General features: G+C 33.7%; 1 protein-coding gene across 1 annotated transcript in view; it reads right to left on the reverse strand.

Annotated features, from left to right (window-relative positions):
* LOC132739925 (uncharacterized) overlaps positions 1 to 16,868 on the reverse strand; it is a 33,127-nt gene extending 16,259 nt beyond the window's left edge. Inside the window, exons 1-7 of the mRNA XM_060727760.1 lie at positions 16,805 to 16,868; positions 8,248 to 9,957; positions 7,382 to 7,580; positions 6,654 to 6,823; positions 5,567 to 5,674; positions 4,355 to 4,493; positions 1,727 to 1,897 (exon numbers count right to left, since the gene is read on the reverse strand). Of these exons, the coding sequence (XP_060583743.1) occupies positions 1,727 to 1,897; positions 4,355 to 4,493; positions 5,567 to 5,674; positions 6,654 to 6,823; positions 7,382 to 7,580; positions 8,248 to 9,957; positions 16,805 to 16,862 (2,555 nt within the window). The 5' untranslated portion in view covers positions 16,863 to 16,868. The remainder of the gene's footprint in view (positions 1 to 1,726; positions 1,898 to 4,354; positions 4,494 to 5,566; positions 5,675 to 6,653; positions 6,824 to 7,381; positions 7,581 to 8,247; positions 9,958 to 16,804) is intronic.
* Between the last annotated feature and the right edge of the window lie 371 nt (positions 16,869 to 17,239).

A 17,239-nucleotide genomic window follows, 5' to 3' on the forward strand; every position in this document is an offset into this window, starting at 1 on the left:
ATGCACTATGAAATCAATTGCACTATGAAATCTAAAGCAACATAAAATCGAATACAATATGAAATCTAATGCAATATGAAATGGAAAGAGCATTGACACATATAGTTATCTGATTTGTACAAGGGGAGTTAATCCAGCGAAGAAAACAGTCAAGTTTTTTTTTTAAGTTCTTTCTGTTTTTGTCATAGCTAAATATGTAATTCTTTCCATGTTGTCAAAATATGTAAGCAACGCAAAAAAATGTAGCTGATCTAAATAAAGTCTAATTCAATTTTCAACTCTGGGCTACAGACAGTGCAAAGTAGCAGTAATTAGTGCAGGTATCTTTTACCTGCATTCTTCAGTTAACACACTGTACTGCAATGGTCATATTAATAATTATTTATCCTAAACTCATATCCAATAAAAAGGTCTCTTAGTTATGATACAAACTACTCCTTCGCTGTGACTTGGACTAGCTTATTCATGGTCAATTTTTACTCATGATTTCAAAGTATACATCCAGTGTTGATCGCCAAACTTTTTAAGTCCCTCATTTCATATAAGTTACTGTAGTTTTGCGGTCAACCCACGACATGTATTTTGCTTCATATCTGATTCTATTTAAGAAAATCACAAAACTTCATTGCATGCATGTAGAACTCAGTGGCACTAAATTTAATCAGTTACTTCAGGTACTGTTGACAATCCTCTTTCAGGTAGAACTTTGTGAACTTATCACAGATAATACCATCCTTCAGCCAAAATATTTAAATTCTGCTTTGTGAAATAGGTCATGTCAACTGGTACAACTGCTTTACATACCTTATAAACCTGAACAAATTTTAGCAATCTGCCTTTGCTCATGTGTATATCATATGAATAAAGCTGATCTACTCTTTCCCTTATCCACATTAAAAGAGCCATTCCTTCTATGTCTCCTGTATTAACCATGGTTACATTTCTTATCATGTACAGATAGCAATTTTCTTTCGAAATGTCTATAAACTACAGTTGCACAGTACAGATGTTTATTTTCTGTTGTAAATATTTGAAGTGAATAAATAGAGACTAGAGTCTGCCTGCAAACAAGCTGCTTAAGTTCTGACTGAAGCCGAGGGAAGTAGCCCTACAAAGTAAGCAGGGATAACAAGGAAAGATGCTAGGGTGTGTGAGCCCAAAGTGACATCTTAAAAAGCAGGCCTTTTGCTTGGAACCAACAGAACTTTTTTAGGGCAACCTTGCCTTTTCATATTGTTCTGTGTTACTGTACATTTAGGTTCTGATTGACCGCCATACAGTGACCAACTTTTGCCTCAAAATTCATATCTTTGGCTTATACTCTGTGGATATTGCATGAAGGTAAATTATCACCACTTGTGCTTCAAATTAACACCCTAAGGGTATGACTGCTGTCCAGAGTCCGTACTTAGCAGCAAAAGCTGCATTCTGTGCCTTATCAAGCAGACGGACCCATATAAAGCTGCATTTTTTACCTTGTGCAGATACTACTATATGGTTCAATTTTATAAATACTGCTGTCTTTGGTAAAGTGTTTGAAGTATATATGCTTTAACTAATATGGTATCTTAATAAATTCAGTAGCATGTATTATCTATTTTTGCATAAAAACTGCACATGCAGGTATAAATCAACAGAGATGAAAACATACAATAACAGATAAATTGATTTCATATGCCACTTTCTCTGGTTATACATGTATCTATAATATTGAGGCATTTCTTACCTTGTACAGACAGCCACTTTCTCTGGGTCATGTATGTAGGTACAGCTTCCCTTCTTGTTACATTTTCCAAATCTATTATAAAACATGCAGTATTTCTTTTTCTTAAGGACTTTTGTATTATCTTTCTTGTATTTTGCAGCTGCCCTGTGAACTGTCTTATTCACCACGCGTCTGAAAATGAATACAAAACAAAATAAATGATAAAATGCTATCAATACTACCAACAAAGGAGGAATTTTTTTTGTGGACCTCTGCACCTTATCTCTAAAGAGTTAAAATGCATAGCAACATATACAGGAAATTTTAAAGACTTTTCAGACTGCCCACACAATCATATGCAAAGGCGCTTCTTAACTAACAATATGCACATGCATTAAAATTTTACATTATTAATCATAATTTTGTTGAGTAAGGGCAAAACTGTAACATTGAAGATCCATTATAACAGTCGCATGAACACATCTGTGGATACTCAAGAATGCTTCATAAAAACATAATTTATATTCAAATGTTTATTCTGCTTCAGCTTGGTCTAGAGTGTTGGTGGGTTGCTTAAATCTAATTCCGCTAACAATAAACAAGCCCAATTAAAGATTACTAACAATAAATTCAATTTTATCTAGTTGTGCTACAATTTAATAAGCAGTGGCAGTTTAAAAACTTTTGAGAATATCTATCAATACATGTTTACCATATCATACTAAAATTTGACTGTATATATATATAAAACATGTAACAAGATCTACATCTTTTATCCAAATTCATACTTGCATGGTTAAACTTTTTTTTATATCAACAATAAGTTATATGTTTGACACATCACATGATTTCCATATATAAAACATGTAAAACATGTGTTTCATGTTTTGAAAAACATGTGTTTAAGAACATGTGTCTTTCATAATTATGTAAAAATGTAAAATAGCATATGTTTAACCAGGAGCATATGAAAAACATATGTAAACTCATGGTTATCACGTTTTTCATATTAATAAGTTCTTGTATGTTAAATATATGTGAAGTTTCATGTGCTTTTCATATATGAGCCGCGTCATGACAAAACCAACGAAATGCGTTTGCGACCAGCATGGGTCCAGACCAGCCTGCGCATCTGCGCAGTCTGATCAGGATCCATGCTGTTCACTATCAGTTTCTTTACTTGTTGTAGGCAGAGCTGCATTACTGGTACTGGTACTGGTACTGCAGTACGTACTGCAGGGATTTTGCAAGTACTGGTACTGATACTGAATTACTCTTACAAAATTTTGCTACTACTGGTACTGGTACTGCATTACTGTCTTAAAAAGTGGTACTGCTACTGCATTACCCAGTACTTTTGGTTTTGATAAAGATTAAAAATAGCATCAATTTTTCTCATAAAATAAAGCTGTAAATTACTATATTTTATTTTTGTGAAAAAGTAAGTTATCAAATCTAAAGATAATTTGCTGCAATCTTCCTTCAAATGTTAACATAGTATTCATCATAAAAAGCACCAAAGACTTTAAGTAAAAATTAAACCAAGATAAACAGACTCAATAACTCTTTACCCTAAAATATCCTTATTAAAATCTTTTATTACTTTGTATTTGCTAGTAAATGAGCAAAATAAACACTAATGAACTTCTTCTATTCTAAATAATCCCATTTCAAGTGAAAAAAGTGATATTGTTAGCACCATAAAAAGTTGTTATTTACTTTGGTATAAATTGAACAGAGGTGTGAAGTTGTGAAAGGCAACAAAAGACTGTTGTGTTTTAAATGAAAGATGTTTGCTTTGTATTTATACAGTTGACTGGTTACTAAACAATAAGATAAGATATGAATATATGTTGTAAATATTATTTATAAAAAGTATGTTAAAACTATAAAGTTGTAAATATGTTATGTTAACTTTAAAGTAAATTATGATTTTATTTCTTTGCTGAATAATATTTGCAATTATTTGTTTGACACTGTATTTATTCAAACTTTGATGAATATATAAAAGTAATGGTACTGATACTTAATTACTTCACCAAAAAAAGTACTGGTACTGCAGTACCGAGCTAAAATCTAGTACTGGTACTGGTAATGGTACTGCATATTTTGCCAAGTACTGGTACTGGTACTTAAGTACTACACCCTTAGTACTGATGCAGCTCTGGTTGTAGGGTCTGTAAGCGAACAGCATGGATCCTGATCAGACTGCGCGTCTGGATCCATGCTGGTCCAAACCCATTATGTTGGTTTTGTCATGGTGTGGCTCATATGTTAACTCATGGTTATCACGTTTTTCATATGAATAAGTTCTTGTATGTTAAGTATATGTTAACTTTCATGTCTTTTTCATATATTAAATTTATGGATGATATATTCTGCAAGCTTTGCACTTTGAACAGTCTCAATTAGATTCTGAAAAACTCTTAAATGATTTTTGGTTCATTCATCTTTATATGCCAAATACCAGGGGAAACCATTCTTTTGAGAATATCGTAAATGAAACTTTCCGGACTGATGATTATTAAGCAGTGAATATTGTTTAAAAAAAAGGCCATAGCTTTAATAAGACAACTTCAGTGTTGTTAGATTACTCAAGGCATTACATGTGAAAAGATTAAAAGATCATATGTGTATTAAGATACATACGTGGCAGCCATTCTGGACTTCACAGATCCGACCCTTTCTAAAGTTCCTGGTTTTGTTTGAACGTATGTCACACCTCCGATGTCTACACGAGAAATTTGCCCGGCCTTTGTTGTCGTTGATGAAGAAACATCAGGTTTATCTAACAAGTATATCAGTAAACTTTACGATTTTATGAAAAAAGTAATAACTTTCATTTGTGACAATATGGTAAATTATTTAACAGCATATGCTGTTTCATTATTACAAAATACATGACTTTGTTGTGCAGGGTTTTCATTTTTATCTGAGGCAACAGATGTGCCAACCATTACAACTGATTCGGCCAACGGTTAAGGGGTATATTTTAATATACAGACTGAAAATACAAGTGATTTCAACAGCATTTTAACTGATGATATGGATCGCCAACTGCTAATAATGAAAATCCTGATATATATTTTGGGGTACATAATTGAAAACCTTCAAATAAATTTCTAGAGGGCATGAAAAGATTAAGCTATATGAAAGCAGTTTGTACAAAAAAAAAAAATTCAGTTAACCTTTTCACAAAGAGAGGCTATGTGTATTTGTTTATTCTAAAGTTTAACCACTGTGCAAATTTAATTCTATTTCACAAATAAAGTATTTGAATTAGGACTTTTACTTGGTTGAGTGATTTGTTTACTTTTGGGCTTACAGAAAGAAGTTATGTCCATTGTTTCTTATCAAAGTACTCAGAATTCTGAGCATCTTTCTGGAAAAAACAGGGTTCGGGAATGACCTGAAAATTTGCACAAAGTAATTTTATAAGATTTCAATCAATTAGTACACAAATCTCAGAAATATTATTCCAGTCCCATCATGCCAATTAACAGCAGTAGCGTCCCTTTAAGCCCCATGACACTTCTAAGGTCATATGGCAACAATACATGTAAGGGCTCACATGCAGGCACCAAAGTTGAATCGCTGACCTTTCAAAAGCTAGCTTGATACCTTCCTTACATGAAAGAATCTGAAGTTTGTGACAAAATTTGAACCTGCAGCTCTCAGTGGCAGGCGATTCTAAATCAGCGACTTACACCACCATTTAGAAAGTGATTAGGGTAACTCTTGCCATACTTTCCAGGTAGGATTTTTTCTAGAACCCAACTTTTCACTGCATTTTATGTTGTCATTTGTATGCTATTTTGAGTGTAAGTGTGCTTTCATGAATCAACAGAAATATTTACAAACCTTCCACCAATCCCTGCTGATGAACCCTTTTAAGGCTTCTCCCTTTACTGTCAACTTTAAATTTTACACCCCGTACTGTGACCGTCTTCATGTTTGTGGTATCTAGCTCTGAAATAAATATCACATTCTTAAAATTCTTTATGATGCTAATTTCAGTTTTATTACGAAGATAGACTACACTTCATTATGAAATGCAGATATCTTTAAATCTGTTCTTATTTTTTATATTTTGATGAACAGATTTGAGCCGCGCCATGACAAAATCAACATAGTGTGTTTGCGACCAGCATGGATCCAGACCAGCCTGTCCTTCCACACAGTCTGATCATATTTCATGCTATTCGCTTACAAACCCTATAACAAGTAGAGAAACTGATTGCGAACAGCATGGATCCTGATCAGACTGCGCAGATGTGCAGGCTGGTCTGGATCCATGCTGGTTGCAAACCCATTATGTTGGTTTTGTCATGGCACGGCTCATTTTCAGCTATAAAGACCTATGGCATCAGTATATAATATCAACAAGCCAGCCTGAATGTTTGAGTTGTAAATACAGAATCAGACATAAGTAAACCATGGTCTGCATTGATCCAAGAGTAGATGGCTGCCAGCAGGCTAAAAGTTAATAAACATGTAGTATAAAGTAACTTCATCATGATCAATGTTATGCAAATATTATACTAATAAAATATCATATGTTTAAGGCATATTGTGTCTAAGAAATGAATTAATTTCGACTTCTTTAGGAAAGGCCAACATGAGTTTTGTACCATGTAAATAATGGTTTAGCAAGCATGTTAGGTGCTTATCACCTGAAGAATGTAGTGATGAATGTAACATTATGCGTCATAAACTAGCAAAATGTTATTATATATCAGTACTTAGCCTTCCATACTTAATATTGAATCACTATAACTGTAGCAATTACCAAAAATCAACAGAATCAAAATAATTATGTTTCAGGTACTTGGCCAATGAGTAACTTTTTGGGAAACTTTAACAGGACACCTAAAATAAAAAAAGCTTTTGAGATGCAAAACTAAAGCATTAATAAAGGGCCTTTAAATTAAATATATATATTATATACTCTTTATTTTTGGCTCTTCCACTCCTGTTGTAGGTTTGCTCAGATGTGTTTTCTGTGAAACAGCTTTCACCAAAGATTTAGTATTTGACTTGTACAACATTCCATTTATCATAATGAAATTAACTGGTGTCTTTACTTCCTGAACTGTAGTTCTCCTATCCAGTCTGTGTCTAAAATGTTTAAAACAATATGGTGTTAACTTTGATCATTACCCTGTAGTGTAGTAAAGATTGTTAATTTTATGACCTCTATTGCCTTTTCAAAAAATGTCCCATCTTTAGAACAGGTAACTGCTGAAGGGACCTGTTCTTGATATAAAAATCTTATTTTTCCCAAAATGTGAAACATCATTGAAAATTTGCATGTAATATCTGCCAAGGATTCTTTCCAATCACTAATAATACTTTCAAACCAAAAACTGTTACAAATTAAGTGAAAAAATCCACTGGTTTAGTTTGAATAATTATTTTAACTTTATTATATGGTGCTATTTCAACAAACTTTCCCTCATTTCTCTTTAAGTTATTGATGAGTCAAGAATTTTATACAAGGTGTCACTGTGGCACACCCTTGACCAAAATATGACCTAAACAACAATAAGGGTCATCATCTTAGCTTCAGATATGTCCCTACTAAGATTAACAAAATTAATGCTGATTCCTTCTCAAGCCATTTTATGAATATATTGCTATACAAAATATTCTATACTTCCTGATAATTTTACTAACTTTGGATTAAAAGGAACACTGTCTTGTAGTCTCTGTAGCCTCCTTCTAAGATATCTGTCACTAACAGCTTGTCTTCTAGAGTATGTGTAATGATGAAAATGTTTGCCATACCTGCCATGTTCATTTCTATAATGTGGATGACCTTGACCTTTAAATCTACTGATATATCCTCCTGTAATAAAACAACCAGTATGATAATCTCCGACATTTTTAACATATGTTCTAAAACTTAAGCTTTTACAATATGTCAGATTTCAAGTGTGTTGCCCATAATAAGAGCTAACGCCGGGCGGAGGCAATGCTCAACTTTTTTACTTTTTCTAAAAGTAACAAAGAAATGGTTTAAGCAAATCTTAAAGAAAAGAAAAAAGTTAAGTTTTTCTTTTTTAATTTTAACAGCAACAGAATGCCAACATGACTGTTACAATACCTCTATTTTTTCCCCAAAAAACAAAACATAACTGAGCTAAAAACCTAAATAATGAAGAGAACAAATGAAATTGTTTACAAACCTACATAATGAAGACATAATGAGTGTTTACTAAACCATAATTCAAATAATGAGTGTCTACAAAACACTTAAATAAAAAGCTGCAAAAATGTTAGTACTTTTCAACAAATGGTAACACATTCTAATTATTCAAAGTCTTAAATTAACTTAACTTTGTAAGTTGTATAAGTATAAAACCTATTACCAGATATTTAATTAAAACAACCTGATAAACAATAAATTTTTATGATGTATTAATGCTGATCATTTATCAAAGGGGAGTAACTGCAGAATCATTACACTATAATGAAGAATACAAACAAAATTGCATACAAAGCTTAAATAATGAAGAATACAAATGAAATTGCATACAAACCTAAGTTGTAATAGCTGCTGTAGCCAAATCCTGTTCTCCTGTACTGTTTGTCTTGATATTTCTGTATGAATGGTCTGTACTTTCTTTGCCTGTATGAACCTCTCTGATCAAACTTGTAAGATGAATTACTGCCAGGTAATAAATAGCAACTTTTTATATTTGAACATGGTTGGACCTTTTCCATTTTGAACTTTGACCGCAACACTCGAACTGAAGGTTGTGATGAATATGGATCATTGTTTTTTAATTTATCAGTTGCCTTGGTGATGCTAGTACCCTTTTGAACAAGTTGCCTATGTTCATCTGACAAAGAACGTCTCACCCTTTTAATGGCATATTTAGAAAGACTTAGAAACTTAGCAGGTGGACTTAACTTATTTCTCACATTCTTTTGCACCAATCCCTTTTTTTGTGAACTTTTGACCCTTGTGATTGAATACTTTGACTTTTTGATGAACTTTGCAGGTGTGCCTGAGTAGTACTTTGATTTTTTAACAGATATACATGAAGGATAGTGTGTTTGATTTTGTGATAATGAATTTTCAGATTTCATATCTAAGTTGAACATTCCTATAACATTTATGGCTGTATTCTCAGATACTTTAGAGGGTGCCGTTGATTTTGATGGCGACTGCTTTGTCGGAGATGTTGCTAGTCGAGTCAGTTTATACTTTGATAATGATATCAGATCACTTGGCGGAGGCTCGAGTTTTGAGGTCACATCTTTGAACATAGATTTAACATTTGACATACCAGCATTTGTTTGAGCCCCTATAATGTTTGCAGTTTCTTGCCCTTTATTCTTATGTCTGTCTGATGAGAATTTAATGTCTTTGTTTTGAACAAGACTATCAGTTTTAGTGGCTGACATTGATGAATATGATGATATAGAAGATTCTTGCTTTAAAGACTGGCTTGTAATAGATCTTTCAGATTTTTGACAACTTTGACTATCATTCCCTTTCGAAGGATTTTCTAGGATTGGTTTACTCTGGCACTTCTTCTCTTCTACTTTACATTTATCTATCACACTACTGGACCTACACGATTGCTTCTGTTCTAAAGATTTCTTCAAGTCTGCAATTTTACTTTGCATTTTCTCGATCTCTTTCTGAAGCAAATTTGAATTTGATTTCACCTGTGTTTGTTTTAAGTTTCCCGAATTAGAGGATGGCTTCATTGCTGTATTTTTGTCAGTTAATACTTGCATCTCCTTCTTTTTTAGTTCAGCTGAATTAGTATTGATAATGCTATTCTCACTGGGGTCTGATTTTGCAGTATTTGTCACAAGTTTAGCACTTTTCAGTTTCACTGAATCAGGATCAAAACGTGATGTTACATAAAGTCCGTCTTTGCATTTCAGAGACTGTGTAGGAAGACGAGTTTGTTGATATTCATTTAACCTACGTTTCGTCTCTTGAATTTGATCAGGTTGCATGTTTGCACCTTTTACACTGTATTGCAGTTCTGATTGTCTTGCATTGGCATTAGCAGGTGCCTGGCCCATGAAATGTGAATGTTCCTGACTGAATGTTTTAACAAAAGGTCGTGTATTCCGTTCAGCAAATCTAATATGAGAAGATGCCTTCTGCAATGAAGGTCTACATGAACTTGATGAGTACCCAGTCCTAGTATTATTAGCAGGAAAATTGTGATAGGGTAGGGGATGAGTACCATCATGTCTTCTGGACTTGGCATTTGCAATGGCATCTGGAATAGATAATTAAACTATTTTAATACAATAATAATATACATATGTAAGCTTTACAATTTCAAAACTTGCTTTCAATAAATTATTTGTGTTAAGAAAAGGGTGACACTGAAAATTTTAATATAAGATAAATTACCGACAACCTTTGTCCCCATTATTAAAACTTAAATATTTTTAAGTTACTCTTCACAAGAACAAAAGCTTCAACAACATCATAAACAAAAATACACAAAATCATGGTGTTTAAAATGCTTTGTAAGTGAAACATAAATTTAGCATTGATAAAGGTATACAAATGTAGCTAAAATGTACTATTGCATCAGTTAAAATGTCCTATTGTATCAGCTAAAATGTTTTATTGTATCAGCTAAAATGTCCTATTGTATCAGCTAAAATGCCCTATTGTATCAGCTAAAATGTCCTATTCTATCAGCTTGTTGTCCTATTGTATAAGCTAACTTGCCCTACTGTATCAGCTAAAATGTCATATATAATGTATTCCCTGAAATGTCATAATGACTATCAGGTAAAATGTCCTATTGTGTCACATTATTCTGACCAAGAAAGGTCTGGAACATAGGAATTAAAGCTTTTATACAGTCTTTATAAGGACATATTTAATTTAATCATTAATGTCTTTTAAAGGCCTCCAGTGAATTTAATTACCTTTACAGATTACAGAAGTACAAACCTTGTGAATTGGGATTGAAAGCAATACTTTTTGATATAATTTGTTCAAAGGTAATTCTTTAAGACAATGTAATTCATTAACATAGACTCTGACTGAAGGCATTAGTTACAGGTAACCCACATTTCATCACAGAAAGAACACTGTCATGTAAATTTCCGGACAAAAAGTAAGAATATACTACAGATGGAGCCACTTACATTGTATGTTATGGAGGCACTGTAAAGTTTTGGTGAGACCTGTTGTTTGTTCAGCTGATAAGTGTTTTAATGTACATGTATTTCATTATCATTATATTAACAGCTCTTTATTTCTGACCTTAAAGGATGAGCTTTTAATATCATTACTGAGGTAACAGTAAACATGTTTTGTTCATGTAATATTTCACAAAATATCATGTAAGATTTGTTCACAGAAGCCACATTTTCTCCAACACCTGTACATTTTTTACAATACAAGATCAACAGGTGGAGGCCGTAATAAAATAACATGAACGATTCAAACTGTTGTAAACTAGACGTTCAATGAGAAAAAACAATGCTAACAAGAGCTGTTGCGACTTTACTCAGTGCTTGATAGTAAAACAATAGCCTGATAATGTAACATTTGAAAAAGTTCAAAATGGACCTTAATAATGCTGTCAAAATCAATGTCAAAGTATTGGCCCTTGGAAAGTGACCTCATACCTTAAAATTCCTAATAAACACCCCTCCCCTAATAAAGGCCCCCCCAGGCCTTTTGATAGGGAAAACAATCTACTCATCAGTTTTGAACTCATATTTAAAGCCATAATTAAATTCAAATCATTCAGAATCCATAGTATTTTATAGTTAAAACAAAAATATGTAAAATATGAACTTTAAAACCTTTACCAACACTTGCTTACACTAAATGTATTTACAGTGATTTTTTTGTCGCCTCTACGGAGTAGTGGCGACATATAGGGATCACTTCTCCGTCGTCTGTCTGTCCGTCCGTCAAAAAAACATGTCCGGACTACTCCTCATAAACTACTGGTGCAATTTCATCCAAACTTTACAGGAATGATCAGTATTAAGTCTAGTTGTGCATATTGTCAGCATTTTCTGGTTCAATGATTTTTGCCAAAGTTATGGCCCTTTAATAATTTTTATTTTTAAAGTTTGTCCGGACTACTTCTCTTATACCACTAATGCAATTTCAATGAAACTTTACAGGATTGATCTGTAGCTCAAGTCCTTGCGCATATTGCACGGGTTTTCCGGTTGAATGATTTTTGGCTGAGTTATGGCCCTTTGATAAAAAGGTGTTTTTTTCTGTGTGTTGCCAGATACACAAAAGCTTGTCCGGACTACTCCTCATAAACTACTGGTGCAATTTCATCCAAACTTTACAGGAATGATCAGTACCAAGTCTAGTTGTGCATATTGTCAGCATTTTTCGTTTCAATGATTTTTGTCAGAGTTATGGCCCTTTTATAATTTTTATTTTTAAAATTTGTACGGACTACTTCTCTTATACCACTAATGCAATTTCAATGAAACTTTACAGAATTGATCTGAGGCTCAAGTTCTTGCGCATATTGCACTGGTTTTCCAGTTGAATGATTTTTGGCCGAGTTATGGCCTTTTGATAGAAAGGTATTTTTTTTTGTGTGTTGCCAGATACACAAAAGCTTGTCCGGACTACTCATAAACTACTGGTGCAATTTTATCCAAACTTTACAGGAATGAACAGTACCAAGTCTAGTTGTGCACTGTCCGTCTGTCACAAATCTTGTCGCAACATGAAATTGGCCATCATGAGGCGACACATGTGATCACTGAACGCTCTTGTTTTATTTAGGAAAAACTGTGTTGTAATAATAGCCCCCCTTTTGGAAAATGTTTAGCCCCCGGGGGCGTTTATTAGGAATTTTACGGTATTAGACTCTCAAATAAGTGTGTGAAGTTTTCACAATACAATAGCTTTCATTATTCTTCAAAAGTCCTGCCATAAACACAATAAGCAAAATTTAATTTAAAAAAAAAACATCATTTTAAAAACATGCCATACAAGAAATCATGGTTCAAAAATAAATTTGCTAAATATATCCTTTTCTTACATATCGGTTACATGTATTTCTCTAAGTAATAAATAAATAACAAACTAGGTAATCTAAAAAGAAAAATCTCATGGAAAATCTACTTCACAATTGGAACACTTTCCTGATTACCTACCATCAATCCTAAATATGTAGTTTTACGTAAGTACTTTTCACAAAATAGGACTTATATATGAACATGTTCACTATCATTTGATAAGAATGATCGTAAAATTCATAAAATATATGAACATGTTCACTATCTTTTGATAAAAATGATCTTAAAATTCATAAAATATATGAACATGTTCACTATCATTTGATAAGAATGATCGTAAAATTCATAAAATATATGAACATGTTCACTATCATTTGATAAGAATCATCGTAAAATTCATAAAATATATGAACATGTTCACTATCATTTGATAAGAATCATCGTAAACTTCATAAAATTTTAATTAGCAATTCTCTGTTACCCTGAGAAATTCAAGGACAAATTCCAATATAGCAGGGGAGTATGTCACAGTTCAGAACTGATCACTTTTTAGGGGAGAAAATGTGGAAGCGACTGGATAACTCAGTGACAGTCGGTGGAGAAGCATATCGGTATTCCTTAAGTCCCTCACAGGTTCGAGTCCTGGTCAGGCTGCACATTTTTCTCACCCAGTGACACATATTTATTTGTTAATAAAGGAGATAATGATATTTTCTAGTAATTTTATGTTTGCTAACATATATATTTTGTTGTTTCTCGCCAAGAAAATTTTGGACATGTGACAGGCTAAAAATGGCCTCAGGTCGATCTTAGGGTAACTAGTAACCGACGCTGAAAAGCCTTTTACTCTATCTCAATTCATTGAGAAGTTGCAGCACTTTGAAATCAGTTTTGATGAAAAAAACAATGCAAAATAGTGATTTTTGGCAATTTTGAGACATCCCCCCCTTGCCATGGTAACAGGAAATTTACGATTGAGCATGCTGTTACAGAGCCTGAGAGGCTATGGTGTAGTCAACACTTGTGCCAAGTTTCATCAGTATTGAAGCATTTTTCATAGTTTCATAGCAGTTTGAACTTGTTACAGGAGGCTTTTCAATGAAAACGGCCTTTTTTCGCAATATGCTCATGGGGTAAAAGGTTAAACAAAATGTATACAACATGTTTTTGACCAAATCACCATTCTCTCAAATGAGCCTTGCACAAACCAGAAAATTCAAGTGGTCCGACGGACCAGTGCATTTTAAAATTAGGTGGTCCTTGCCAAAATCAGGTGGTCTCGGACCAACGGACCACCGCTAATGTCGAGGCCTAATAGGTATTACAAAAACTTTAACATACATGGTTAAGCTGACACAGACTCTGACCCCCGGGTGACTACAATAGCTCTACTTATTCTTATCAAATAGCAAGATAAAAATGCTGCCAGCACACTGGATTTAGAGTAGGACCGTTTAGAGTACGAGTGACTCTGATAATATCTATCTCTGGATACTGCCAACCCCTCTTACGAGTGTTAAAGGCAGGAATTTAGTGCATGTCGGATTGTTAGTAAAAGGTGAAAAGAAAAACTAAAAAAAGAAAAGTCCAAGCATTGACATGCTTGGAAGGTAAGACTGAAAATGTATTATAGTCATGGTTAAAATGTTAATAGTGAAACAAGATGATAAGAGATAAAATTGTTTAAAAACACTGGGAGTAAGACTAGTACTGCAAACCCACCACTGCCTGTTTGAACTGACTCAGGTTGGGCAGGGTGGCAATGTTACTAGGAAGTTTATTCCATAGTATAATGCTATGAGGGAAGAAAGAGTACTTATGGTAGTCGGAGGATACCTGTATTTGGCATAAGGATAAGGGATGCATATGTCTGGTTAATCTATGTGGGGTTTGAACATAAGTTGGGAGATTAATTGCAACTAGGTTATGGTATATCTTATAAAACATTATCAGTCTACAGTCCAATCTGCGATGTTCTCGCCAGCCCAGTTCTTCCTGTATGGCTGTGACACTAGAGAGAGGGGAGAATCCCTTTTTACTTATCGTATTGCACGTCTTTGGATCATCTCAATTTTGTCAATATTGGTTAAAGTGTAAGGAGATTAAATATTTGAAGCATATCCAACCTGTGGGCGGACCTAGGATTTGTATGCTAGTTTTTTCACTTTCTCATTACATTCCGTTAGATAAAGCCAAGGAATATATTTGCATTAAAAGCTATCCGAGATATATGTGTTAAATCTAAGGTCAGCAGACGGATCTAGTCCGAGATATTTAGCATTAGAAACCGATTCTAGGACTTGGCAATGTAACATTTATTTATGTATAGTTATTATGGTATTGTTTTTGGTGTAATGGATGTGTTTGTACTTTGAAGGGTTAAACTCCATGTCCCACTGCTTCTCCCACAGAACCATATTGTCTAGATCATGTTGGAGAGTTGGGGGGTCTGAGGAGGAATTGATGGTTAGGTATACAGCAGTGTCGTTTGCAAATAATCTGACTTGAGATTTAAGGACAGAAGATGGTAGCTTGTTGATATATAGAAGGAAACAAAGGGGCCCTAGGAAAGAGCCTTGGGGCACTCCAGAGGTAACTGGGACTTCAGATGAGCAGTCACTATCCACAACTACTGTCTGTCTACGGCCAATAAGGAAGGACTGTATCCAGTTTATAATTTGAGGACAAACACCATGTTCTTGAAGGGTATCTAAGAGTTTAAGATGGTTTACTTTATCGAAAGCTTTGGAGAGGTCAAGAAGTATGAGATCTGTTTGTTGGCCATTTGAAAAGTTGTTCACAAGGTAATCAGTAAGTTCAATGAGTTGTGTCTCACATGATCGTCTTTCTCTGAATCCATGCTGAAGATCAAAGAGTATGTTGTGGGTGGTAAAGTGAGAGGATAGTTGAGAGGCAACTATGTGTTCAAGTCTTTTACAGAGGATGCATGTAAGGCCTAAAAAAAAAATTGATGTGTTTCTGGTGGCGAGGCGAAAAAAAGTAGGGTCGGGTCGGTAGGTCGGCCTTTTTTTTTTTTTTTTTTTTTTTTTTAGTCAATCAACGATTGTAGATATGTCAGATACGGATTATATGGACTTTAAATTATATTCTATAGCATATAAAAGTACTTAAAAATGTTAGACTACCAAACCTAGTCTTCAATCTTATATTTTGAAATAAATTTTACCAATGGCATGACTCGACTTTCGTTTTCATTTTTTTTATTCTTACCGAACAACTGGCTTCAATTTTAATATTATCACTCTTAACATGACCATGCACGTCCGAAAAATGTTTTGAGCTATTTTGCTGTGGTCTATTAATTTGATTTCCTGTTTTGCCAAACTATGATCGTATTTTTAAAGAAAATCGCCAGCAGTGACACTTCGGCTGCTTGTTTTGCCGCCATATTAGCCGGTGCGCGTTAATACGTAATTGGAACACGAATCGTCTGTGCCTCACATCGTTGTCGACTCGCAATACTAAAACCCGTCTTCGGTACGGTCGGTACGGGCGCCATTTTTTTTTTTTGTACATCGATAAAAAACTTTGGGTCGGCGCTAAAAAAATAGGGTCGGTCGGGCCACCGGAAACACAACATTTTTTTTTTTTAGGCCTAAGGGAAATTGGGCGATAGTTTGCTGGATCACTTGTATCACCTTTTTTGTAGACAGGGCATACGTTTGCACGGGTCCAGTCATTGGGAATAGTACCAATGGTCAGGGATTTTTGGAAAAGAAATGCAACAATGTCAACAATCTCTTCTCTCAGCTCCTTCAGGACAATAGGTCTAATATTTTCTGATGCCTGGGGGCGAGTCATCACTCTTAGTGGGTGGAATTGTCAGGGGGGGGCAAATCGTTACATTATCCTTGTTTAGACGCTTTGCCTTTATCAGTTTTACATAAGTCTTGAATTTCATATCATTATAGAAAGATAAATTAAAATTTAAATGACATCTGGCAGATTAAAAAAAAATAATTTTTTAATTTTTTAGGCTTTGCCTTTATTTCATTAGTCATTATTGATAAAACAAAACAATTATACAAATGTGTTACATAAAATCAAATGCATTATAATCATGATAAATAGAACAACCTGTCAAAAACTGAATTTGTTTGCGTAATTTTTCATTTTCTGACTGATCGGCTTCCATTTTGGACCTCTTATAGCAATAAAAAAAGAATCACAACATCGTAATCAATTTTCTTGGAAAAATTATTCTTATTCTGTTCAGTTTAGCTTTTAAATTTTTAAGAAATATTTTACAAATTATGTTACATTCAGATACGAATTCCTTCAAAAATATATTGATATATTTATTTCTATGATGTAAGGAAAAATAATCCGTTGTCTAAATGCAATCTTTTTAAGATTTAGTCCAATATTTATACGTTTTTTGTACGTAATAAAAGTCTCATTACAGAATTTATCTTTCAAAGTATTTATAATATATAGTAAAATTATAGAATTTATTTTTATAATTTAGAGTTTTCGATTTATATTGTTTTTAAATGTTTGTTTATCAATAAC

Source organism: Ruditapes philippinarum, unplaced genomic scaffold (assembly GCF_026571515.1).
Source record: "Ruditapes philippinarum isolate M1 unplaced genomic scaffold, ASM2657151v2 ctg1082_1_1_1_1, whole genome shotgun sequence".
In the NCBI taxonomy this organism is placed as follows: Eukaryota; Metazoa; Mollusca; class Bivalvia; order Venerida; family Veneridae; genus Ruditapes; species Ruditapes philippinarum.